The following is a 24,405-nucleotide window of genomic DNA, read 5'->3' as shown; positions in this document are numbered from 1 at the left end:
CTCTCCTGGCTCCATGCATTCCTGTTCCCTCAGATCCACTCAGTGTTTGTCATTTTATTACCCTGCCATGTATGTTTCCCCCCTTTGTCAGTCCTTGCGTTTGGGTGTAAATTACCAATGAAAATGTAAAGTACAAAGTGAAGGTTTCAGACACTCAAGGTCTTCTCACCTAAACGCTGTGTGAGATATTATTTTTTTATTTGTCGTTAGAAATTCTTAACAAAAGCAGTTTTTTTTACTTCTGCGCCAAAGACTTTTGCACAATACGGCAAATCAGCTCTGAGGAAACAGTCTTGTTTAACTTTGACTAAAAAGCATGTTGATGTTACAGTTCAATGAATCAATTGATATTTCGGAATATTTTACAATGTTCCTAGTTATTCCACGTTTAAATCCTCAAACAAATAGGAATTTAAACTAACAGAAGGAAGCAGAAGGACCTTGCAAGCGTTCACCACAAAGAATTACAAAGGGCCCTGGCTTTCCAACACCTCTAACCTGATGCTACTGTAATAACCAAAGTTAACCTAATAACCCTGTGTGCTACAGAAAAAGGGGTTTCAGCCTAGTTTCAGAACTAGAGGATTTAACAAAAAGGTATCTGCTATTATTATTATTATTAAGGTTATATGATATTTATACACATGAGCATTCTTACCAAGCCCTACTCTGATAGTGATTGGAAAACCAGAATGAACCATAGGCAAATGGGGGTCAAAGCTTAGGACTGAAAATGTCTCAATAAGGCACCACCCAGCACTCCAAACATCTTCTCCCACACATAAAAGGAAGAAGCAGATATATAGCAAACATATTGTCCGTTGATGGGACGCCAGTGTAAGGATGACTGGCAGCACACCACTACCAGAGGAAGACAGACACACCTGGGAGGAGGAGAGACACACCTGGGAGGAGGACAGACACACCTGGGAGGAGGAGAGACACACCTGGGAGGAGGACAGACACACCTGGGAGGAGGAGAGACACACCTGGGAGGAGGACAGAAACACCTGGGAGGAGGACAGACACACCTGGGAGGAGGACAGAAACACCTGGGAGGAGGAGAGACACACCTGGGAGGAGGACAGAAACACCTGGGAGGAGGACAGACACACCTGGGAGGAGGAGAGACACACCTGGGAGGAGGACAGAAACACCTGGGAGGAGGACAGACACCTGGGAGGAGGAGAGAGGTGGGGAAAAATAATACAGTACACCACTGACACACATAAGGGGGGGAGCCTAATACTGCTACCCTTACAGAAAAAAAACCTGTGAAATTAGTTAAATAAATAACCCATTATAGCTGGGTTGGGTATACAAGGTAACTTGAACTGAAACAAAAATGTGACAACTTTCAATGATCCTGTATCGCTCCAATTTCAGTACACAACACAAGTTCATAGTTGGATAAACTTCCCAACAATGTTCATGGTCCAAATAAGGTGTTCCGTGATGATGATGTGGTCAGATGTGGCTTTGCCTCATCTATATCACTTTTTGAAAAATATGCCAATAGTCCAGTCTGCTACGGATGTACAGTAGCAGCAGACTGCTAAAGACTTTCCTCAATTCCTTATTCCTGTTCAGGCGTTTTAACACTATCCATAAGTGCTTTTTCTTCTGTGCTACTACAAGACTCAGGCATTTTCTTGTCTTTGGAATCCACGCTCACGACATTCTGATTCAAACCCTTTTCCTCAGACTGTCCGCTCCCATCATTCTTTTCTCCCCCCAAGGAGTCCATGGGCCTTTTTCTCTTGAAGAATCCCATCTAATGACAAAGAAAAACTGTCAAAACGACTATTTCTTACACAAAACCTTTGGATTTTGAGGTGCGGTTCTCACCTTAAACATGACCACAGTAATAATGATGAGTAGGAGGAGCCCCCCGCCAGCACCTGTTGCTACAATCAGTTTTTTGTTCGGGGGAATGATGAACTCTGCTCGAACATCAATCTGTTAAATGAGACATTTTGTTAATGTCAGAGGTATAATAAAAATGGGGAGAATAGCTCAGATTAGATTGATATAAAGACAGACAATTAGTCTACTTCAATTTGAATCTCAGTTTTACCTGTGCCTGGTGGAAACTTGTATAATGTTTGTTCTGCCAAAAACAAAAACACATAATACATTATATTTATTGCCTTTATTACTAGAATTAAATTATTTATAGTTTAACTAAATTTACCTCATGGTTACTTGATTTTTGGACATATCGCTGCTTGTCATAGTCAAGATTTACAAAACTTTTGAATTTGACGTCTGCTTCATCGCCAGTGAACATTTTGGTCAGTGGCATGTCCTGTGAATTGAGGATGCATTTGTAACATATTATACAATATTTCAGTCTGTACAATTAACTCTGTACAGTTGTAATGAATTATGGTAAAAACTGATAGGAATATAGCTTTGTGTGAGACATACCTTTACAAACTGCTCAAGGCCCTCAAAAGCTACACTTCCCCTAAGTTGGAATTGAACAGTCGAATATTTGTCCAATATAAAATCATTACATTTAATGGACTTGCAGTTTTTTTCTTTAGTGCAGTACTGTAATAGAACATAGTTGTTTTAGTTATTCATCATTTTCAGTAGATATTTTCATACTTCTATTCCAATTTTACATTTCGTTGATTGCCATATCTGTAATGATATGGTTCACTCACGTCGGGTGTTGCCACTATAGTTTGTTCACATTTAGTTTGGTTCTAAAAAACATAAGAAATGCATTGTGATTAATATTTGTTGAAAGTGACTGCAAAACAAGAATATCAAGTATTATACAACAACAACAATCAAGTATTATACATAACTGTGAACAAGTTACCTCTGAGACTAATACTTTATAGTCCCTCATTTCAAATCGATGCCCAAGCAGAGTTGGGAAGGTGAAGGTTACTGAAACAGGCAAAGACTTCCAAGCCAAGTTCTTCACCTGTGAATAGTTCAAATATGTATTTTTATTAATATTTTTGCACAACCTAATTCAAAAGACTTTCTGATGTAGCATTAGTAGAAAACCTTGAGAAAAAATACTTAAAAACATTGAGCATGCAAAAAGTGGATCTGAAGTTGATTTGTTCAAGAAGAACTTATGCCATACCTCGTATACATTTACCAGATGTTTAGGTCCTTTATCCTCTTGATTAAAGATAAAATACGTGTTGGAGTATTCATAATTCCTAAAGTGAAATACAACCTGAATTGTTATGCCAGAATGATTCAACAAAGTATTTAACAATTTAAGAGTGTCTGCTAAATGACTAAATGTAACAAAAGTATTGTTAGTGTAAAAACATGAACGTACGCCTTTACTGCCAAATCAACTGCAAACTGAACAGGAATGGATTTGGTAACTGTAGAATTGGTGGAGTTGTCATTATCACTGGAAATCAAATGGAATCCAGATCAAGTCTTATAAACATTGTGGGTTACTTCTTACAATCACAGCATATGAGAAAATTGTTTAATCGGGCTGTACTAATACCTGTGTCCAATGATGGTCATGGACATGGTGTCATTCCAATTGTAGGAATTTGAAATGCGAAATAAACTCTTGAATGATGCCTGAAAAAATGAAAATAACACATTTGTTGTTTTAGATATTGCCCTTAGTTAATAATTGATAACTGTAGCAATAATGTAAATATTGATTAATCTGGGATCACACTAGTGAATACTTCAATAGAACAACATTTTGATAAATTGGTCTATTACAACAATACAATCTGAGATGTTTTGTGATGAACATCCTACAGTGTAAGCCCAGTTTAGTGGTAGTACACCCCTTACTGTTGTTTTGCTGCGATAGACAGGAAGGCTGATGCTGCACAGGGTCCTGTCAGTGACCCCCTCCAGATCGCTGCACTTGTGGAGGGTCGTCCTTGTGGCCTAGTACACAAAGTTACAACAGGGAAGCCTGGCTACAGTACTTTTGTAACACCAATAGTATGGAATATTGTTGATTGACATCAGGAATATATTCTTAATTGCATGTACTGTAATGGAATTAATGTAAAATATACCTTCTCCAGATGCATCTTAGAGAATGATAGGCCAGGTGGGTAGAGGAATGTGAGGCTGGTGTTATAAGAATCATCTGCATGATTGGACAGTCTTACTGTTATGTTGAAGTAGCTTTGGTCTATCACAATTAAAGTTGAGGTTCTGGGTAATGTAAAAGAGACACTTCAAATGTAATAGTCTATATTTATATTGTTATAACTTTGCTGCCTCCTGGTTGGCTTTTGACTTCATTGACTTTGTTATGATTCAATACGTACGTGAAGTTAAAGTCTACTTCAAGCTCTGCAACACATTGTTCTTTGTTTGCACAATTCTTCGTAAAGGGCACCTACAACAAGTTACATTTAGTCATTTATCAGACGCTCTTATCCAGAGCAACAAAGTTGATGACAATCGTGAATTGTCATTTCCAAAGAAGCTTCAAGGAAGAGAATTGTTTTAGTTTACCTTCCGGATAGGTCATAGTTAATCTTTTACAGTACTTTGTCTGGTACTATGGGAATGTTAATCAGATGGAATTGAATCAGAGCCTTGTAAAGTACCTCAATGGAAGCCTGTGTAGGGCTGTCAACATTCAAGATGCCAGTTGGTGGTGGTATTGAGTTCTGAGAAAATTTCAGTTTGATAACAACTGGGGACAATGTGTCCTTCACGCATTTCTGGTGTGAAGAAAAAATAAAATCAAAACCTTTTGCATTTGTCATCACCAGATTTACAATGCAGTTGCATTATTATATATGTTTTGCATTAAGGTGTTAATGCAAGCTCTGATGGGTTAAGATTTTACCTTCATGTGGATTGAGTGGTTAAAGCAGGTCACATTTTTGCTCAGCTTCTCAATCATTTCAAGTCTTCTGGTTCCATTCCTGCCGACGAGACCTCTGCTGGTGTGCCTCATAGGATCCACTTCCAGTATGTAAGAGACGTTTATCTCTGCATTCCGCACTCCTGGACACATTCAGGCAATGTTACCATCATCGCTCTGAACCTCATCATAGATATAACTGGTAGCGACTTCTTACCACTCTTGGTAGCTTCCACCTTACTAAAGCAGGCTGTTAAATTGACCACTGGGAAACTTTGGTCCTCGCTGGTGAGACAGTCAAATTGATCAGTGCTGATCTCAGAGGGGTGGAATGAGAGACGAGCAGAGACGTTGAAGACAGACTTGGACCTGTAAGTTACCAAGAGAAGTTATAGCTTTAACAAAGATTTTTTTAGAAAGCATTTTTTGTTATTAGGAAAGGAAATGAAAGTTTATCTCTTCAAACTTCTCTAGCTCTCTCTGTCTTTCTCTCAATACACAGGACTGTGCAAAACTTTTAGGCACAGTAAAAAAGTTAATCAAAAATGTTTTAGAAAATAATTAAGACTACACCAATGTACTCAACAATCAACTTTTTTACTGCCACACAAATACACAAGACCAGAAAATAGATACTTATGACAATATTAACATAAATAACCTTGGGTCTTTTGCACAGTATTGTATAAGTAAATTATTACCTTAACACAACAACTCTTCCTTTGGCACCAACTGCAATGTCAATCAAGCCATCATGGCCCAGATCCATTCTCCCGTCAAGTGTCTGGCCAAATAACTGCAGATCAGAACTCAGCATTTTGGCAGCGATTCTCTGCAATGAAATCATATAGTTTTGGTGAGCCAAAAGTTTGTTTTAAACATTCATTATTTGTGTAATTTTTTGCTTCCTCACTTGAGTGTAGCTTTCGCGTATTCCTCCAAGTTTGTCACCCAGGTAGATGTACACAGCCCCCCTGCCATCATCCTCGAGTGGAGCGCCCACGGCCACATCCTTTAGCTCATCACCGTTCAGATCTGTGACTGAGGAGATGGATGACCCGAATCTTCCCCGAGAAGGTCCTGACACGTTCAACATGCTCCTCAGTTCCAGCTTAGGAAGAGGAAACAGAACACACTTTCTCAACTGTCTTGATAAGATTTCTTCTTATCCTATTTGAATTTGTATTCATTTTTATACTTCAAAGTGTACTGAACGACTAAACTTTTTTACTTAATCAGCTGTCAGAGCAAAGGAAAATCCAACCTTATCAGTCAGTTGGTAGACATAGATCTTGCCCTCACTCTGAGACTGGTAGAACATTGGAGCTGCCACCAGCAGGAAGTCTGTGTTGCCGTCTGAGTCAATATCAACTGCAGACAACTCTGCCCCAAAATAGGACCCAATCTGAGAGGAAAACCATGGACAGTAGTTATCCAAATGACATCATATTGAATACTATACTTCTATGAAAAATGCGTCATAAGTAGATACAATATAACCAACCTGCTCCCCATACTCTTTCGTAGTTACTGTCCAGTTATTGTTTTCATCTTTAGTAAAAAGAAGTATCTGTCCTTTATGTTCAAATCTAGGAGCACCAGTAAGGTACAGAAGGTGATCGTTCTTCTTTGCAACAGTTAAAGCGTATCCTACATTACAAAAACAATATTAGCAAAACTACAAATACTATCATCCACATTTTGCTGGAGAAAAAGCAATTGCGATGGTTTGAGGAAAGACCTGTTTGACAGATTGTGCTCTGAGAAGACCATGACTTTACCCATGTAGGAGTCTTTTTCTATGGAGGGATCCACAATTTCTCTTTCCTCCGATCCTGGGCCCTGAATCTCAGTGAGAGATCCTCGCCAGTCATATGATCCCACAGACCCTAAAACCAAGATATCCTGTGCGAGGATTTATAAAGTGCTGTTAAGAGAATTATTGCATTTGCTGATTCAAATTAGTTTGGGACTGTCGACAGTTTTAGGAAAATTGATTTGGGAAAATTTAAGAAAGGTGTTTTACCTCCTGGAACTGACTACTGAACCCACTTTGAGACATCTCTTTTCTTAAGTTTCCTGCCCGAGCAGTCTTGGTACCTAAATAGAAAATGGAGTCGATTTTATCAAAATGATCGACCATTAAACATTTTATTGTAGCTGCAGAGTTAAAAGCAACATTCGAAAGGAAAGTCCAACTTTATTTCAGTACCTTCGATGTTGAAAATCTTTTTCTGATAAATGTCCAGGATTTTTGACAGTCCATTATAATCTTCAATGAGGAATGTGTTGTTTTCCTTTGGTTCTGATGCCAGTACTTTTAGTTTGTTCAAATTAATGTTGGATTTCTTTTTGTTTGAGGTCTTCACCTGCAGATTTTGTATGATATTATTTAAATCATTATTACAATCTATTTAAAATGTACAACTTCCCAACATTTGATGGGTTTGATAGTACTTCAGTGTTAACTAAAAGCAGGTCATCATGTCTTACTGTAGATGGATTTTAAATCAGATTTGATCTTGAACATGAGAACTTACACCAATAATAAAGCGTATGATGTTTTTTTGGTTTGTTCTTTCGATCGACTTTAAATTCCTATCACTATCAGAGGGAAGTCCATCTGTGATGATAACCAGAACCTTTGTTGCATCAGGCGTGGCACCAGCAGTTGAGTTATCAAATAGGTTTCTCCTTAAACAGAAAAAGAAAGGTTGTGCATTTTCTCACATCTGTCAGATTATTAAGAAAAGTTATTGTTGACATTATTAATTATTATTATATTTAAATTTTCTGTGGATGAGTTTATTAAGCAGTTTAATTCTCCTTTCTATGTTCTATAATAGTATCATAATAGTAATAATCATAGATTTTATGTGCAATGCGCCTTTCTTGCACTTAAAGCGCTACAACAGGCACAATAGGTTATAGTACGTAAAATGTCACTCATTTTGCTTTGATGTCGTTATTTAATCATTCAAGTTACGCACAATACAAAGTCTATCGCCTTATGTGTATTGGTTAAGGATTTAAAATGTTTTTCTTTTCCAAGTTTCTCTTCGGCCCTCCCCTCTTGGTAGTCGTTGAAGTCAAAAACTGTCCTGGATTCTTCTGAGAACTGCACTGCAGCAAACTGTGGAGGGGGGGAATTAAAAATGTATTTGGTTTGCATTGGGTTGTTGAACAGTTGTGTACAGAAACCTTGTATAGCATTTCTTAACCTTAATTGAGGATTTTTTGAGTGGTTTGATGATATCCCAAATGAATCCTTTGTTTTTGTTAAATTCATCCCCTGTCATGCTTTCTGATCCATCAAACAGAAACACAAGGTCGACTTTCTTCTTGGTACATTCTGTAGGAGAAAAGTAGAGAGCGTAAGTTATGAAGTGCAATAGCAGTGAGATTCTATATTGAACATTTAAATATGACTTATAGTACTATTTGAAGCATTGCTTCAAATATTGCAAGCATTGTACCTTGAAAGGCAGGTGTGAAGTTTGAGGTTTTCTGAAACTCGCTGTTGAACTTGTAGCACACACTGTTCAGATGGGAGTTCTCATCACACTCATGAACCAGACCCGGGCTGCAGGCCTGCGTAAGGATATACAAATAGAAATGATAGATCTAATTCTGTAGTTCATCAAGTAACTTACAAGACCTTTATCATATAATGGTATAAGATTAACTATGATCTTACCACAAAGTTTGGGGGATTCTTTGAGTCAACTGCCAAGGACAGTCCAGTGTACTTCAATGAGCTATCTTCGGTTGGAAGAGGAATGGCTACATTTTTGGCAACGCGAGTCAGAATAAATTGTAGACAATTATTAGTCAACTAAACTGATGCAGCCTTTAGAGGTAAAATGTGACAATATGATAAGATTAGTTCTTTTTTGTTTCTAGAAATTTTATTTTGTTAGGAGTTTTGAATCCCACAGATACCTGGATTGTAACAAACTGTTTGGTTTTGAACACATTTACAGATTCCTCCAGATCTGTTTTGCTGAAGTGGTGCAGTAACCATTATCCTGTAAGTGGGGGGTGAAAGTACCGATGTATTATGGCTGTTTTCAGTATGTCGTCATCAAGGTTAGACCAATTGCATCTCAATTTCCTTTCTACGGCTTGTTTTTTTCTACTCTTGGAGTCAGGTGGCTGAGCGGTGAGGGAATCAGGCTAGTAATCCGAAGGTTGCTAGTTCCATTCCCGGTCATGCCAACTGACGTTGTGTCCTTGGGCAAGGCACTTCACCTTACTTGCCTCGGGGGAATGTCCCTGTACTTACTGTAAGTCGCTCTGGATAAGAGCGTCTGCTAAATGACTAAATGTAAATGTAAATGTACTCTTCATACTGCAGAGTTGAAGTGCAGCTCTGTGCTTGAGGTGTGACAGGATATGAAGTTAACATGTCCTCTGCGCATGCCAAGATTCACATTTCTTTTCCATATTCCTTTTTTTGTACTTTAAAACAATGTTTAAAGTACAATATATCTGAACTATCTGGTGTTCGATCTTTTGATTGTAGGTGCAAAGAAACTGTTGTTCGTTTTAAGAAAATAAAACATTCTGCTGGTGTTACAATAGTAATATCCTGGTAACCTTTCTAACTTACCCTTTCTCCTCGCCTGATATGTACTGCATTACTTTGTAACCAAAAAAATCTTGTTTCTCTCCAGTATAGATGTGGGGGTTTGCAACATCAATGTTGAAAGCCCAGGAAGCTGAGAAAACTAGCAAAAAAACAACATTAGAGAGATCTTCTGCTGTTACATCATAGAATGTACTACTAGTGTAAATCAGTATTTGATCTCCACTACTTGAGTTTTGTGTGTGCTAGCACATGGCGAGGTGAAAAAAGTATGTTCGGAAACAGTTCAACAGCTACACTACTGTATCTGAATAATAGGAACTATTTTGCAGTGTTTTCACAACATAATAAAAAATGTTTAGCTGTCCACTTAACCTACGTATGTGCAATTCATAAAAAATACACCTTTGTTTTTTATTATACTGCATTGGCTGAATGAACAAGTTTTGATCTTAAATTGCATTGTAAAGGTAAATTATTCCCTAAAACTGAAAGAGATTTAAGAAAAAGGTGTAGGCCATGATGTGGCTAATTCAATTCAGCACAGGTACATAGCACATGCAGTCAATTCACATACTGAAATACTGTCCTCATTTCTTGTTTCAAAGTTCACACAGAGTTTACGTTTATCCATCCTCCAAACATTTGATTCGATTGTTTCACAATATTAAACCAAATGAAAGGGTTTAGCACAATCAAAAATCCTCATAATTTCTTACCTATGTTTGTCATGCAGGTAAACAAAGGAATAAGTCGTATTTTGACCATTTTCTCCATCAGTTTTTGCTGCTGATCAAATATCACTGCTGTGCCTTGTAATCATTTAGTATGAAAGTGCACTTCCTGTGAGGTTTTTGTACGAGGGTGTTTCCGCTCTTGTTTTGCGTTGGTCGCACATCCATGTTCTCACACAGATGCTCATCTCAGACATTTCTGTTATGTGCAATATCCTCTTTCCTGCCATTGGAGAATAAACCCACCAAAACGTTAGACTTTTTCACTGACTAGCTACACTGCACCATACTCCGCAAACAGACTGCATTTATTTTTTGTTGTGTTTATCGAATAAATTAAGTATATTTCCATCGTACAGTTAGGTTTGTACAGACGCCACACTTTGTGTGCTCACTTTTTGTTTTTATTTTCCCTAGAATTTTGTGTTTTCATATTCGTCATTAGAGGGCATCTTCATTTAACTTCCCAGAGGCATTACCATATTAAGACCCATTTGAAAATATCTGTAAAGAATATTATGTTATAACCCGTGGTCCAATTTATAAAGAAACGAAATTAAACATGCATGTACAATTTTGACTGAGATAGCCTAAACCCTCAATGTACTTGTGTATTTTGGTGTGGTAACGTCACTGCATAATCAGCATTTGTGTTTGGGTGTGACAGGTGCAAAAACCACAACCTGATGTGTTACTGAGGCTGACGTTTTAGCCTCAGCCTCTTTTTGTCTTATTTTTTTTACATAATTTAAATATATTCTGATATACTAAAACAGAACACAAACACAAATATGTACATTATGTTAAATTAATGGTAAATCTGTGTCAATTGAGGATGAGACACTAAACCCAGACCTTTACACCCTCTTGTAAAATGTCCCTTGGCTCTAACCATTTAAATTCTATTAGAACTATGTATTTTTCTTATGCTGCTTTGGAAAAAAAGCATCTACTAAATGAATAAAATTTAAATAGCCTATTTAAATGTACAGTACAAAGCTAAAGTCTTAGACACCCAAGATGTTCTCATCTAAATGTTCTCAGGTGTTTGTTTGTCTTTGGTCAAATTCTTACTTAAGAAAATAGTTTTTTTCTTGTGGGCCTAAGACTTTTGTACAATTTGGTAATCAATGCTCTGAGGAAACGGTCTTGTTTCACTTCTCTTTTATTACAATGTTTTGTGTGTTACAGTTTAATTAATCAAATATTTTATACTGTTTCTAGTTATTCCAGGTTTATATCCTCAAACGAATAGAATATCAAAATCACTTAACTATAATGGAAATAGAATGGAGTATTGCAACTGCAATTTATTTTAGCTGGATTCTTATTTACTCTTTACAATTTTTTTTATTTAGGCTCCCCATAAAAGGTACAAAAACAGGTTTTTGAACATTGAGAGAGAAGTCAACAATGGGGCAACCCTGCGTTATGCAACCCAGGGAGATGATGTCCACATGAGGGGAAAGGTATTCAGGGAGGGAACTGGGTGTTACCCCTCCACTGGCCTCAATCAGCAGAAAGGGGAACTTCTCCTTCAGAAGCCGTGCTGCAACATGCAGTTCCTGTGCAAAGGATGGACCAGAAAATTGAATCAAACCAAAGACTCAATCAAAAGAATGTGACAGAACTTTTTCAAATATGATTTGACCCAGGTCTGACCGACTACTTTTACGATCAATCCCAGACAGTCTCACCTCAGGGTTGAAGTTATCCAGCATTACTATGTCAGCTCCTGCTTCAGCTGCCTCGCTGCCCTCCTCTCTGGAACCACACTCCACCTCGATCTTACTGCTGAAGCCACACACTGCACGGGCATCCCTAACCGCCCGTGTGATACTTCCTGACGCCCAAACATGGTTATCCTTCAGCATCACCATCCCGCTCAGATCCTGTCTGTGCATGGACACTCCGCCCACCAGCATGGCATACTTCTCCACCAACCGGAAGCCAGGGGTTGTTTTCCGTGTGCCCGCCACCTGCCCTTGCCAGCCAGCTTTTGAGGTGATATACTGCAGTTTAGTGCAGCGAGTGGCAATCCCAGAAGCTCGGGCCAGGCAGTTGAGGGCTGGCCTCTCACCCAGGAGGACACACCTGGCTGGGCCTCTCACCACAGCAGTTGGGGTTACAGCCCCTGGACCTGGTGGGGTAAGATTGTTCAATTATAAAAGACCTGGATTCAAATTCATGTTTGCCTGGCTTTGGAATGGGCCGATTTCAGTCATGTTTTCAACAACTAATATAATAAAAACACTTTTTCAGTAGGATTACTGCAAGTTATTTTAGTCTTGGATCGAATTTCACAGAATCATACCCAGGTCTGCCCCCTCTTGGTACATCCATTCCACAGTGCAGCCAAGCTCAGCAAACACTGCAGTGAAGAAGGGGATTCCCGCCAAGATACTACAGGGTGATTTACAAAACAAACTAGCCTCAACCTCCTGTGACCCCACACACACCCCTGCAGGGTCGAAGTTGGGCGTGTCCTCTGCCAGCCACTCACGTACTAGGCGAGTAATCGCGTGGGGCGGGATTGAGTGTGACAGGTCGAGTTGTGGCTGGCTCATACTGATAGGTGAATATGGGTCGTCCTATTGAAAAGGAGAATGACGTTAGATTTGGTATTTGAATATGATAACGGTTATCATGATAAATTAACTTATTTAAGCTACATAGTTCCCTTTAGACCTTCTCTTACGTTTGTATGAGAGCGATGGTATAATAGACTACTCAAGTTTATTGCCATTGGTATAAACAGAAAAATAATCCCTTTCTAGATAAGTCTCAACAGAGAAGTGAGCGGTTATTCAAAGGTAATAGTCTCTTTTGGTGTTTTGGATGGTTTACTTTTATCTGTTGATGCTCTAGCTGGGATGTGCCAGGTTGCCGATGGTCACTGGGGATGAATGTTGTGTTCTGGTATTCAGTAAAACGACAAAATAGACAGTCAGTCACCACATTTGTCCTAGGCAAACAGGACAGGTAAACTAGTTTGATACATTAATCATTATAAATACATAATTATGTAGGCCCTATCTGACCTACTCATTTTAGTTGCTGATTTTTATCATGTAAATGCATTTACATTTATTCATTTGGGGGGGGGGGGGGGGGGGGGTGCTGTTGATACACCTCCTAGCCGAATGGTCCAGCTCTTCACACAGATCGAGTCACGAATGCTGAAGTCGGAAGTCCAATAACAATAGGTGTGTTCGGCTTCATGCAGCACCGGCGGCGCCGACAGCCGGCTGCAGCGAAGTTGAGAATGCCATTGGCTGCTTCAAGTAAGCCGGGCTGCAGGCGGCTGCAGGCGACGCCAGCGCTGCATGAAGTCGAATGCACCTAATGGAAGGCAACCAACAGTCACATGACTCGAGTTCAAGTCATATGACTCGAGTCCATGTTTCCAAATGTCACTTTAATTTGACATTAAACCATTGGACTAAGGTAGCATGTCATCAAAAAATTGAGACGAAAAAAAGTTAATAATTTGAAGTAGTGTGGACTGATCTTTACGTAATTTAAGATATTTAAGTAGGGTGACCAGACGTCCTCTTTTACCCGGACATGTCCTCTTTTTGAGACCTAAAAAATGCGTCCGGCAGAGATTCCAAAACTGTCCGGGATTTTGCCTCGTCGGATATTTGTGTTTCTCTGGGTCTTTCACAAACTATTAGGCCCTTAGTGCGGCATGCAATACACAACCAGCACCACCACCCCCCCCCCCCCCCCTCCCCCCCGTCGACGCGACGAAGTGTCCTCTTTTTCACAAACTCAAATCTGGTCACCCTACTTTAATACGCTACAAATTTTGAGTGTTGTAAATTAGTAACTACAAAATATGTTAAATTAAATATGGCAAATAGGAATACATTATTTACACTGAACTTACTTATCAAACAATATTATATATTCCTCGGCAACGGACGAAAAATTCCTCTTCTTTTGTTGAATGGTCTCTAGCAGTTACACATGCTGCCTCCTTGGTCAGTATTGGAATTTGACCCTTCAATGTTGACACACTGAAGAAGTTGTGCACTAAATCACCCCGATATAGGTGGAGTACAACTTCCAAAATACGTTTTTTTTTCTTCTGTATGTTGTCATTTTCACTGTATAACACTAAACCAACATTTGACCCAGTATCATGAATACTATCTGATTAACAGCGTGCAATATTAGCAGGATTAGTAGCAATCGATGAATGCAATTCAAATGTTCTGGTGATAGTTCTGCAGATAGTTCACTGAAAAATTATGTTTTAGTTTTGAATGATGGTAAGTTGGAAATGTAATAGGCCTAACCACTAAGGGGCACTGTTCCCCCCCAAAAAAGAACTAGGTTCATGACGTAAGGCAGTTTTGCGCAGATTTGCGCTCTCACGACTCTCTCGAATAGACCCCAGTTTCACACCCATTGCTCGATATAAGGAAGTGAAAGTATACACATGGAGGGTGTGTCTTTTCCATCAAATATATATATTATTTTATAAAGTCCTCGCTGGATAATAATGGGGGACGCTGCAAAGGTTAAACGGCGGGAACAGCTGAAGGAGTGGGCTGGCTCGAGAACGGACCGAGAACCGCCTGTGCCCAGACGAAGGTGGCGGGGCGATGTCGAGGATGTTGACCAGACGGAGGCCGTAGACAACGCCAAGCTAAAGGACCCTTCTCGGGATGTAAATACCACAGGGGAAGCCAGTCACCTACTCAAACGAAGGTGTCGTAGCTAGCTACTTTTATTTACGTATTATCCAACAAAAAGTATACATATACAAATGTTATTTCTGTTGGTTTTTCTAAGCTAGCTTAAGTTAGGCTAGCTAGTATCTACACCGGATGCTAGATAGGAATGTTGTGCGTGGGCTAGGAAGCTAGCTAGCCTGTTTAGCCAAATACACTCATTGTATCCATCTAGCTGAACTACACGAACATATTTATTTCCACACTACACATTTGGTCCGATAGTGCTACTGAAATAAGTAACTAAGAGCTACTGTATAATCATATCGCTTATAGGCAGCAAACAACTACTCTATCTACCCATGTCCAATATATGTCAAATGAGTTTTCATGTGACATATTACGTTACTATAAATAAAAAAAATACATGTTAAATTGTTCAATGGAAAGGAGGCGAGTTAGGTTCGACATAGCAGCGGAGTTCCTGGCTGCTTGTGCCAGTGGAGACATAGATGAAGCCAAGGAGATGCTGAGAGAGGCGAGTGAGATGGAGGGAAAGAACGGAGAGCGTCACCAGGCAGAGATTGTCAACTGTGCCAACGCTGACGGAATCACAGCCCTTCACCAGGTAAAGGACTGCATGGTTCTGAAGTGTCACTGAGCAGCTGCCCGTATCAAACTGGTATCATTGCCATAGCTAAACTGTTTGTTTTCCCATTCCAGGCGTGTATAGATGGGAGCATGGATGTGGTGTTGTTTCTTTTGGCCCATGGTGCCAATGTCAACCAGGTGGATAGTGAGGGCTGGACTCCTCTGCATGTGGCCGCCACCTGTGGAAACCTGGAGATCATTGAGTATGTACCTACTTAACCATCTAATCCTAGATAAGGCCAAGGACTCTGTGAAACTGCCCTTACCCATAAACCAAAGGGCGGACTTGGTCAAATTGAGTGGTGTGGCCGGTTTGTGTGGGCAGCGGGCAATTTTGTGCTTTCAAACAATGCGTCCTATTGTTGCCTTGTTTGGCGTGACCATAGCATTTAAGCTGAAGCAGAAATGGACACAGGCGTCAGATTGTGTGGCAAAGGCCCTCTTTCCCAGAAGCTTAGATCCTCCTCTCTTAGTAGCTTGAGCTGTTTTCGCCATTTGTCAAAGATTTTTAACCGACCGTGGCCTCGATACGATAGAAACAGGGAAAAAGCTTTATCTATTATTGTGTGAAATAAGATTCAATCAAATAATAACCCCCAAAAAACGCTGAGTAGACTTGAGTTTGTTGAAAAAGCTGTTGAGAGTTTCGCACTGAATGTTGCCCGGGTAACAACCTTGCCATGTGTTTGTGTCTCAGTTTCCTCCTGCAGCGGGGTGCCTCTCTGTGTGCCGTGAACTGTGACGGGGACGTCCCCCTGGATATTGCCGAGGACGAGGCCACAGAGTCCTTCCTCCAGGCGTACACACAGAGACAAGGTGGGAGACACGGGAGACACGCAGGCGGGACCTGTGTCACAGCTCAGTAGACAAAAGAGAGACAGAGACAGAGAGAGACAGACAGAGAGAGACAGACAGAGACAGACAGAGAGAGACAGAGAGAGACAGAGAGAGACAGAGAGAGACAGAGAGAGACAGACAGAGACAGACAGAGAGACAGACAGAGAGACAGACAGAGAGACAGAGAGAGACAGAGAGAGACAGAGAGAGACAGAGAGAGACACAGAGAGAGAGAGACAAAGACTGAGAGGGGGAAGGGGTATGTTCATCATTGCACCATGTTGACATTTGGCCTGTTAAACTAGCAAGATGGAGTTTCCTCTTTCGTCAGGCTTGAAAGTTAGTTTCATAGCCTTGCCACTTCCTGTGTTTTAACTTCCATGCAGAGTTAAAAAAAGAAAGTCAAAGACCAGTGCACAGACGTGTTGCATTTTCTCTAAGCTGTTGGTTATAGCCGTCCCATTAGTATTATTGTTAATAATATTATTATTATTATGTTCAAATGCATTCCCCCCCCCCCAAAAAAAAGTTAAACAACAAATCAGAAATCATTCAGATAGACTGAGCATTACATATGACTGTATGTATTTATTGAGTATGTTGTCCTGCTGTGGGTCAGGTGTGGATGTGGAGGCAGCTAAGCGGGTGGAGGAGGAGCAGATCATGACGGACGCCCGGGCCTGGCTGACGGAGGGGCTGCCCTCGGACCTCCGCCACCCTCGGACCGGGGCCACACCCCTGCACGTAGCGGCAGCCAAGGGCTACCTGGAAGCCATCAAGTGAGCGATTGTTGTTGTTTTTTCCTTCTTCTTCCCCTTCTACGATACATTTCACATAGTCGTCGTACACCAAGGGAGCCTCAGGGGCGAACTGTGACGAGCCGTCCGGGTTTGCCGATACCGTTACATCTGGACACGTTCGGATCGTCCCAGCCTCGCGTCAGGGCCTAACTTGGGGGCTCCTCACGTGGGTGTGTGTTTTCAGGCTGCTGTGCCAGTGTGGGCTGGAAGTGTCGGCCATGGACTGCGACGGCTGGACGCCCCTCCACGCCTCGGCTCACTGGGGCCAGGGAGAGGCCTGCCAGATCCTGGCCGAACACCTGTGCGACATGGAGGCCCGCAGCAACGGGGTGAGACACGGCACACACCCAGCAGGCACGCCACTCCTTTTCAAATCGCGTGATGTGTGTGTTGCTACACACACGCGTTGTAGTAGGATGCCCTGTGTGTTGTGGGGGGAATGACAATGCAGCAACTGTGGAGATACGCTTTGAACTGTTCTGGGTGGAGATGAGAGGGGAGGGGGGGTGGTGTGGGCTCCTGTGCGTTATGAACCCTCTGCTCTTACTGTCACTCAGCAATGCGAGGTATGCGTGCTGTTCTCTTGACAACGCGCTCCGTGCCTTGTGTTTGAACTTCGAGCGCAGGTCACACACACACACACTGCCACACACTGCCACACACACACACCCACCCACACACACACACTGCCACACTCACCCACACACTGCCACACACACTGCCAAACACACCCACACACTGCCCTGCCATGTTTACAGACGAGCCGAGCGGGGCTTTCATTGTGTCACGTTTCCTATTTCTTCTTAACTCAAGTTTGTTTCGCAAAAATAACTCTTCCAGGGTCAGACGCCGTTTGATGTCGCTGACGAGAGCGTGGCCGCCCTGCTGAAGGAGCTGTCGCTGAAGCAAGCCAACGTGAGATTCCCGTCCTACTATTTTGTCTGTGCAAAAAGATGATTTGTGTCCATGCCATATGCAAATCAGCCTCCTAACCTAAACATGCAAATTACTCATCCATTCAAATTTGGCGGCGTATATAATGTTAGCCACGGACGTCGCCCGTGACAACCTGTCTCTTTTTTTTTTTTTTTTTTTTGAGAACGGTACGATATCAAACATTGTGGCTTCTCGTGTCCCCTCTCCCCCACAGTGGCGTAACGAACAGTCCTTCGTGGACAGACTGAACCAGCCGGGATCCGCCGCTGCCAACGCCCAGAACAAACGGCGGAGGTGTGTTGAAGGCCCAGCCCATCTGTCTCTCACACCGGGGTCTCCTGACCACACACAGGGCCACCTGGTTCAAATGAATGGTGGTTAGGAAGCTCTGTGGAAGCCTGATAACGACCATTCATTTGAATCAGGTGTGTTGGATGCATACTAACAGCAGTGTTGTGAAGTGTTAGCGAGGTTAACAAGCCTAACCCATGGTGTGGGGAAGCGTTAACGAGGCTAACAAGGCTAACCCTATGGTGTGGTGAAGCGTTAGCGAGGCTAACCCTATGGTGTGGTGAAGCGTTAGCGAGGGTAACAAGGCTAACCCATGGTGTGGTGAAGCGTTAACGAGGCTAACAAGGCTAACCCTATGGTGTGGTGAAGCGTTAGCGAGGCTAACAAGGCTAACCCCATGGTGTGGTGAAGCGTTAGCGAGGCTAACAAGGCTAACCCCATGGCGTGGTGAAGCGTTAGCGAGGCTAACAAGGCTAACCCCATGGCGTGGTGAAGCGTTAGCAAAGCTAACAAGGCTAACCCCATAGCGTGGCCTGTGTGTCCAGGAGCTCCGTGTGCAGGATGAGCAGCAGGGACAAGATGAACGTCCAGGACCAGTCGAAGGAGAGGGGCGTGTCGGGAGGGTTGGAGCTGAACGAGGAGAGAGAGAGCGGCTCAGGTAAACAAACTGTGTGTTACTCAGTGGTTGGAGCTTTTAGATCAAGGAGATGCCCTCCCCCCACCACCACATATGCGTTGCTATGGATAAAAGTATCTGCTAAATGCATACATTACAACACTGCTAAGGCTAAATGCTAATGTCGGCCATGAGTTAAATTGATTCAAATTTGCACACAGTGGTCTGTTTTTCTGAGCACCCAGCTTTTTTACTGGGTTTAGACTTCACACTGTAGATTGCACAACCAGAGGGACCTCAGTTTGGTGTTGACGTATGACCTTTTTGTGTGACAGAGAGTTCCGCTGTGTCCAGTCCTGATAGTGAGAGTGTCCCCACCCCCGCACACAGCCCTGTTGAGAAGGTAATACGCACACAGCCATATTTGTAGTTCTCTTGTACTGTGTAACCGTATTGATCTGTTGCCTATACAGAATGCTCTTTGTAGTAGCTAAACCTACAAACGTGAATGAGGTATCTAAAGAACGTATCCGCTTTTTTTTTTGTGTCATTTGTAATCCGTTTGATTCGTCAGTCATAATCCCCAAAGCGTTGAATGACCGTCTCCGTGACATTTTGGGTTGTTGTTTTCCCCCCCCCCCGCTGCCCCCCCCAGACTCCGGAGGAGCGAGATGTGGAGGAGAAGGAGCAGGATCTGGCCAGCCGCACCGCCCGGGTCCCGCCCACCCCCCAGAGGAGGGACAGCCCGGCAGAGAGCCCCAACAACCCCAACGCTGACAGGCGCAAGTAAGACCACCACCACCACACCACTTCACAAACACCCTAGGTGGACCTCAGAGACTGGAGGTTCTGAAGTTCTCGATGTTGTCAAATGACAGTGTTCATGGATGCAGTGAGTGCAGGGATACTTAAGCTGGCAAAACTGAGTTGTGTGTGCAGATGAGAAGAACGCGGAGGGTTCCATTGGAGCGGAATGAACGCTCCACCGGGTTCTGGTGATGAGTTCTAATGCGTCTGCACCGTGGATGTGTGTTCCCTCAGGTTCCAGGCCCCAGTCAGAGATGAGGAGTCTGAGTTCCAGAGGAAAGCCCGCTCACGTCTCATGCGACAGTCTCGACGCTCCACCCAGGTGAACGGCGCTCACCCGACAGCCCTTGAAGAATCAAATGCGCACCACATCTTTGGGTCTCGTCCCGGGTCACTTATCCTCTTACAAAAAGAGCGCGCTTGTTTTCCATGACAGGGCGTGACCCTCACTGACCTGAAGGAGGCAGAGAAGACGGTGGTTAAACCTGCAGAGCCGCCGCGCTCCATCCAGCCCGTCAGCCCCATCGTCACCATCACGCCTGCAGAGAGAGGTGGGAGCCAACCCCCCCCCCCCCCCCCCAGGGGAACTGGACTGCGTGCCGCACATATCTGATTTATACTTATCTGAAGCAACTGTAGCCCTCCCTTAAAGAATACACATGCACAAGAATGAGTTTCCAACTGTTTATACAATTACCAAAAAGAAAATCATGTTTTGCTCTGTTAGTTTTGTCTATTGTGAGTAGTCTATATCAGTGGTTTCCAACCCTGTCAGGGCACCCTGTCCTGCATGTTTTAGATGCTGCTTATGACCATTCATTAGAATCAGGTGTGTTGGAGCAGGGAAACATCCAAAACAGGCAGGACAGGATGCCCTGAGGACCAGGGTTGGGAACCACTGGTCTATATTGTGAGTAGTCTCTATTAAAAGGTTTGTGGTCAGGCGTTTATAGTGAACAGTGGGCTGTGTGTCTGTGTTCCAGACACTGACCCAGTGAGGCTGGAGGAGCCCGAGGGAGAGTCTCGTCTGGGAGTGAGGGAGAAACGGCGGGGGAGGAAGGAGAGACGCTCCACTGGGATCGTCCAGCTGCCTGGAGAGGTGAGACCGACCCCATGGTCTCATGTGGCCTGCGTCCCAGCAGTGTCTTACAGACCTTACACACACCGTCACTGGGAGAAACGACTGCAAATCTGGATCATTTTGTTAATCTTGTGAATTGAGCAAAAAAAACTGCAAACACTGGTTTTGTGTTACCGTGCCAACGATTTAACGTAACAATTGTTGGCTCAGAATGAAGACGAGAACGAGTTCTGTCTGGGTGATTCTCACGCCAAGGACCCTCCGAGGTAGGTGTCCCCTCCTGGCAACGCATTTCGTGACCATGACGTGTTTCTGGCATGTGGGGGGGGGGGGGGGAACCAAACCCCAACAATAACCCACGTCTGTTCCCTGCCTTTTCAGTGAGTCTCAATCTGGGCATTCTTCACCTGACTACAAGACGGTGAGTGGCGGTTTCTATTCGCAGACACGTCCTGTTGATACGGCCACACGGAAACGGTCTAAAACGGTGTGTTGGGGGGGCGGGCTGCGAGGGGGGGGGGGGGGGATGCCAAGCTAAAAGCGTCTCTTGTGCTGCTTCCCTGGCAGCTGTACTCGGAGGTGGTGGAGAAGAACAGCCTGCTGAAGGAGCGTCTGCAGGAGACGGAGCTGCTGCTCAGCCAGAGCAAGGTGGAGCTGGAGAAACTCCGACAGGTCAGCCTCCACACGCATCCCACAATGCACCACACTTACTGATTTCTGCACAGCGGGGGCCGACCAGCAATCCCTTTAAAAAATATATAGAATAAGTGTTTAGTACTCGAATTTGGAGAAGCGGCTGCTCGGTAGCCTTGCTGTGTGGCTCGTGCATCACCGTGCTCCGTTTGAATGTTTGTCTCCACCGCAGAGTCAAGAAGAGAGCAGTGCTGACAGACCGGCTCTGCTAGAACTGGAACGATTTGTAAGTCTCCAACCGCCAGCGATTTGTCAACTCATCTTTGTGTTCAGTACACCGTTTAGTAGTGCTATTGAAATTGTTGTCAGAAGAGCACGCTTGGAAAGCTTGTGTGAAACAATGGTTTTCATTGTTAGTTTTTTTTTTCCTTGTTCCTGCAGGAGAAAAGAGCACTCCAGAGAAGAGCGTTGGAACTGGAGGATGAATTAAAGGTACAAAGGCACATTGCAAATGAGACCATTTATTAAGTTAAAGTTTCAGGTTTATTGCCATTTGTATCAAAGTTACATAGGTACGTTGGTATTATTGGGTCCTGATCTTACTTGACAATCCCCAGCGGCCTATCTGAAGCTATCATAAATCATCTAAAGCGATCACAAATCTTCTAAAGCTATGATAAGTCCTAACGTAATATGAGATATTCTTATCAACAATATGTATCTAACATAAATACGAATTTGAAAAATGTAATAATACTAAATAATTTACTCAACAACTGAGACTAAAATCTAAGACTAAACAATATGTATGTAAGTAGAGTAAAGTGACTTGTGCTAGTAGTTTGGTGAGATGGAGTTTGATGGGAGTGTAGCGGGTGCAGCTGGAGCAGAGGGTGGGGTAGGGGGGTGATAGTTCAGGGGGTGGAGGATGGTCGGGTGGGGGTACAGGGAGGGTATAGGGTGCAGCTGGAGCAGAGGGTGGGGTAGGGGGGTGATAGTTCAGGGGGTGGAGGATGGTCGGGTGGGGGTACAGGGAGGGTATAGGGTGCAGCTGGAGCAGAGGGTGGGGTAGGGGGGTGGAGGATGGTCGGGTGGGGGTACAGGGAGGGTATAGGGTGGCAGATGAACTCGTCAAGGATACGCCCCGCCTGGGGACAGAAGCTGTCATGGAACCTGTTGGTTCTTGTCATGTTGCTACCTGGAGTCTCTCTTTATCCCATAAGACACTTGGGAGACTTTGGTGTATCCAAAGTCACATGGCACACGCCATGCAGACGGCACAGTGACAGGATATAGAACGGGAACTGGATCCCCCTGACTGTCGAGGCGTTGTCAGGAAGTTCATGAAGGCTGTCCTGTCCCTTACCTGATGATGTTTCTGCCCCCCCGGCAGGTTTTGGTGGACCTCCGAGCAGACAACCAGAGGCTGAAGGATGAGAATTCTGCCCTGATCCGAGTCATCAGCAAACTCTCCAAATGAGCGAAAGACCCGCGAACCAAGCAAAGTGTTAAAAGTAACAAATTCCTTCTTTAGCCCATCTCAAAAGGCACAAACCAGGGAACACAAGACCCTTCCACTGCTCTGATTTTGAAAGACCAACAGCACATTAGTCAATTGACTAATCAGGAACTGGAAAGACGAGATGTTCAGGGTTATTTCTGTGGTTTGGCCTCAAGTTAGTCGATCCACTGTGTACCAAGCTGAACAGCACCTCCTATGGATTTACAGGGTACTGTAGGCCGTTCCTGTTAATCTATGTTTGATCCTCACCGCTCTTATTTTACTGGAATATTTTTTGTGCTTCGCTTCTGCTTTAAAGCCATGCAAAAAAAAACAAGAACATGATTATAATTGTGAGTATATACCACTAGACACCTATGTTGGACAGGGCTAATAATGTCAAAGTCAGACATTTGGTTCTATGAACAAATCGAGGGGACCTTATTAGCAATAGACCCAAAACAACAAAAATGGTCTTGTAAATGTGCCAAAAAAACTAATATGGGCTCCCCCCTCATGTCTAGCTAGTATTGCATGTTCTTTGGGGAAAAGGTGAAGTGATTGGTGTGTGTCTCTCTCAGGATGAGTTTGGGTCAATACTCAACTTGAGCTGACTACTGTAAAGTTGGACCAAACTGTATTTTACTGCATGTTTATTTCCCTCTCCTGTGAATGTATATTTATGTGTATATTTAAGTACATGGGCTCCTCTCCTGATGCTGCGGTGGTCTCTTGTACAAGGACCAAGATGGTGGGTGCTCATAGTGTGACTGAGACCTGTTGGTTCCTAGATGCAGGCAAGATGGGTCAAGTCTTTTTGAATGTTTACTGCAATTTTTTTTAAAGTAAAATGCATGCCAAATTGTATTTTGACAATGTGCCTTTCTATATATATTTGTAATTAATATTTCTATTTTGCTTTGGCAAAAGTACACAAAGTCAAAAATAAAATACAGTATGGTAACTAAAGGTTATCCGGTAATGCTTCTTTTCTCGATCTTGATGCTCAGTCTTCCAAAATTTTGACAGTTGGGTTTAATAGTTTGACCCAGTGCAGCTGAACCAGAGAATCCTTAAACACTCTCTGGCTGAACTGTGCCGCTGTGGGCTTCCTCCTCTGAGACCCTGGGTTTGAAACAAGAAACAGGCTTGTGACAAACCATCTGGTCGAATTATCGCTGGTAGAAATAAAAACCATACTCAAAATGAGGTTGTAACACAACTTTCATGACATGTTTGTCATGACAGTGTATGCACTAACCTGAAAGTTGATTACAGCCTCATTGCTTCTACTACAAAATACAGTGGCAAAGTTGAACGGTGGATGGACCATCAGAATGCTCCAGAACAGTTAAGTTTCGATTCAGCTTGACGGTTACCATTTCCCTGGTATGACGTGAGTCGAAGGGGT

At 42.9% G+C, this 24,405-nt stretch overlaps 3 protein-coding genes across 6 annotated transcripts; 1 reads left to right on the top strand and 2 right to left on the bottom strand.

Annotated features, from left to right (window-relative positions):
* Positions 1 to 154: 154 nt before the first annotated feature.
* LOC136965395 (integrin alpha-L-like) lies at positions 155 to 10,262 on the bottom strand. Of its 3 annotated transcripts, none has more exons than XM_067259533.1 (33): positions 10,145 to 10,262; positions 9,450 to 9,567; positions 8,780 to 8,865; positions 8,535 to 8,620; positions 8,314 to 8,428; positions 8,059 to 8,189; positions 7,828 to 7,970; positions 7,378 to 7,531; positions 7,050 to 7,206; positions 6,864 to 6,937; positions 6,619 to 6,742; positions 6,342 to 6,487; positions 6,102 to 6,242; positions 5,751 to 5,948; positions 5,539 to 5,669; positions 5,055 to 5,206; positions 4,820 to 4,980; positions 4,575 to 4,691; positions 4,290 to 4,360; positions 4,032 to 4,173; positions 3,799 to 3,897; positions 3,494 to 3,573; positions 3,314 to 3,391; positions 3,110 to 3,188; positions 2,834 to 2,941; positions 2,673 to 2,714; positions 2,431 to 2,556; positions 2,195 to 2,308; positions 2,078 to 2,110; positions 1,849 to 1,959; positions 1,177 to 1,774; positions 699 to 1,094; positions 155 to 667 (listed from the first exon to the last, which is right to left on the bottom strand). In XM_067259533.1, the coding sequence occupies exons 1-31, from the start codon at positions 10,200 to 10,202 to the stop codon at positions 1,577 to 1,579; spliced, it is 3,573 nt and encodes a 1,190-aa protein (XP_067115634.1). In that variant the 5' UTR covers positions 10,203 to 10,262; the 3' UTR covers positions 155 to 667; positions 699 to 1,094; positions 1,177 to 1,576. The 3 variants fall into 3 exon arrangements, with proteins under 3 accessions (XP_067115634.1, XP_067115633.1, XP_067115632.1); XM_067259532.1 differs by having other exon boundaries at positions 699 to 1,052; XM_067259531.1 differs by having other exon boundaries at positions 699 to 1,774.
* Positions 10,263 to 11,320: 1,058 nt separating this feature from the next.
* LOC136965409 (nicotinate-nucleotide pyrophosphorylase [carboxylating]-like) lies at positions 11,321 to 13,501 on the bottom strand. 2 transcript variants are annotated; one of them, XM_067259549.1, is made up of 5 exons: positions 13,292 to 13,501; positions 13,007 to 13,075; positions 12,474 to 12,750; positions 11,857 to 12,299; positions 11,321 to 11,724 (listed from the first exon to the last, which is right to left on the bottom strand). In XM_067259549.1, the coding sequence occupies exons 3-5, from the start codon at positions 12,724 to 12,726 to the stop codon at positions 11,491 to 11,493; spliced, it is 930 nt and encodes a 309-aa protein (XP_067115650.1). In that variant the 5' UTR covers positions 12,727 to 12,750; positions 13,007 to 13,075; positions 13,292 to 13,501; the 3' UTR covers positions 11,321 to 11,490. The 2 variants fall into 2 exon arrangements, with proteins under 2 accessions (XP_067115650.1, XP_067115649.1); XM_067259548.1 differs by lacking the exon at positions 13,292 to 13,501 and adding an exon at positions 13,245 to 13,278.
* Positions 13,502 to 14,558: 1,057 nt separating this feature from the next.
* Positions 14,559 to 23,957, top strand: ppp1r12c (protein phosphatase 1, regulatory subunit 12C). Its single transcript, XM_067259666.1, has 20 exons — positions 14,559 to 14,878; positions 15,292 to 15,469; positions 15,565 to 15,695; positions 16,190 to 16,308; positions 16,949 to 17,108; positions 17,314 to 17,458; positions 17,970 to 18,044; positions 18,280 to 18,359; positions 18,902 to 19,014; positions 19,308 to 19,375; positions 19,628 to 19,758; positions 20,014 to 20,101; positions 20,216 to 20,330; positions 20,763 to 20,878; positions 21,071 to 21,126; positions 21,242 to 21,281; positions 21,428 to 21,532; positions 21,726 to 21,779; positions 21,935 to 21,985; positions 22,887 to 23,957. Exons 1-20 carry the CDS (start codon positions 14,670 to 14,672, stop codon positions 22,971 to 22,973), a joined length of 2,121 nt encoding a protein of 706 aa, XP_067115767.1. The 5' UTR covers positions 14,559 to 14,669; the 3' UTR covers positions 22,974 to 23,957.
* Positions 23,958 to 24,405: the final 448 nt, after the last annotated feature.

This window comes from Osmerus mordax, chromosome 21 (assembly GCF_038355195.1).
Source record: "Osmerus mordax isolate fOsmMor3 chromosome 21, fOsmMor3.pri, whole genome shotgun sequence".
Lineage (NCBI taxonomy): Eukaryota > Metazoa > Chordata > Actinopteri > Osmeriformes > Osmeridae > Osmerus > Osmerus mordax.
Note: the sequence above shows the minus strand (reverse complement) of the source record. Positions and strands in the feature narration are given on the sequence as shown.

Bases quoted from the DNA above. Each gene is read 5' to 3' on its own strand.
- LOC136965395 (XM_067259531.1), bottom strand. From the start codon at position 10,202: ATGGAGAAAATGGTCAAAATACGACTTATTCCTTTGTTTACCTGCATG. The intron at 8,429-8,534 runs GTAAGATCATAG...ATCCTTACGCAG, and splicing joins AGAATCCCCCAAACTTTGTG to GCCTGCAGCCCGGGTCTGGT. The intron at 4,174-4,289 runs GTACGTATTGAA...TACATTACCCAG, and splicing joins GAAGTAGACTTTAACTTCAC to AACCTCAACTTTAATTGTGA.
- LOC136965409 (XM_067259549.1), bottom strand. From the start codon at position 12,726: ATGAGCCAGCCACAACTCGACCTGTCACACTCAATCCCGCCCCACGCG. The intron at 12,300-12,473 runs GTATGATTCTGT...TTACCCCACCAG, and splicing joins CCAAGAGGGGGCAGACCTGG to GTCCAGGGGCTGTAACCCCA. The intron at 11,725-11,856 runs GTGAGACTGTCT...TCCTTTGCACAG, and splicing joins TGGATAACTTCAACCCTGAG to GAACTGCATGTTGCAGCACG.
- ppp1r12c (XM_067259666.1), top strand. From the start codon at position 14,670: ATGGGGGACGCTGCAAAGGTTAAACGGCGGGAACAGCTGAAGGAGTGG. The intron at 15,696-16,189 runs GTATGTACCTAC...TTTGTGTCTCAG, and splicing joins GGAAACCTGGAGATCATTGA to TTTCCTCCTGCAGCGGGGTG. The intron at 18,360-18,901 runs GTGTGTTGAAGG...CTGTGTGTCCAG, and splicing joins GCCCAGAACAAACGGCGGAG to GAGCTCCGTGTGCAGGATGA.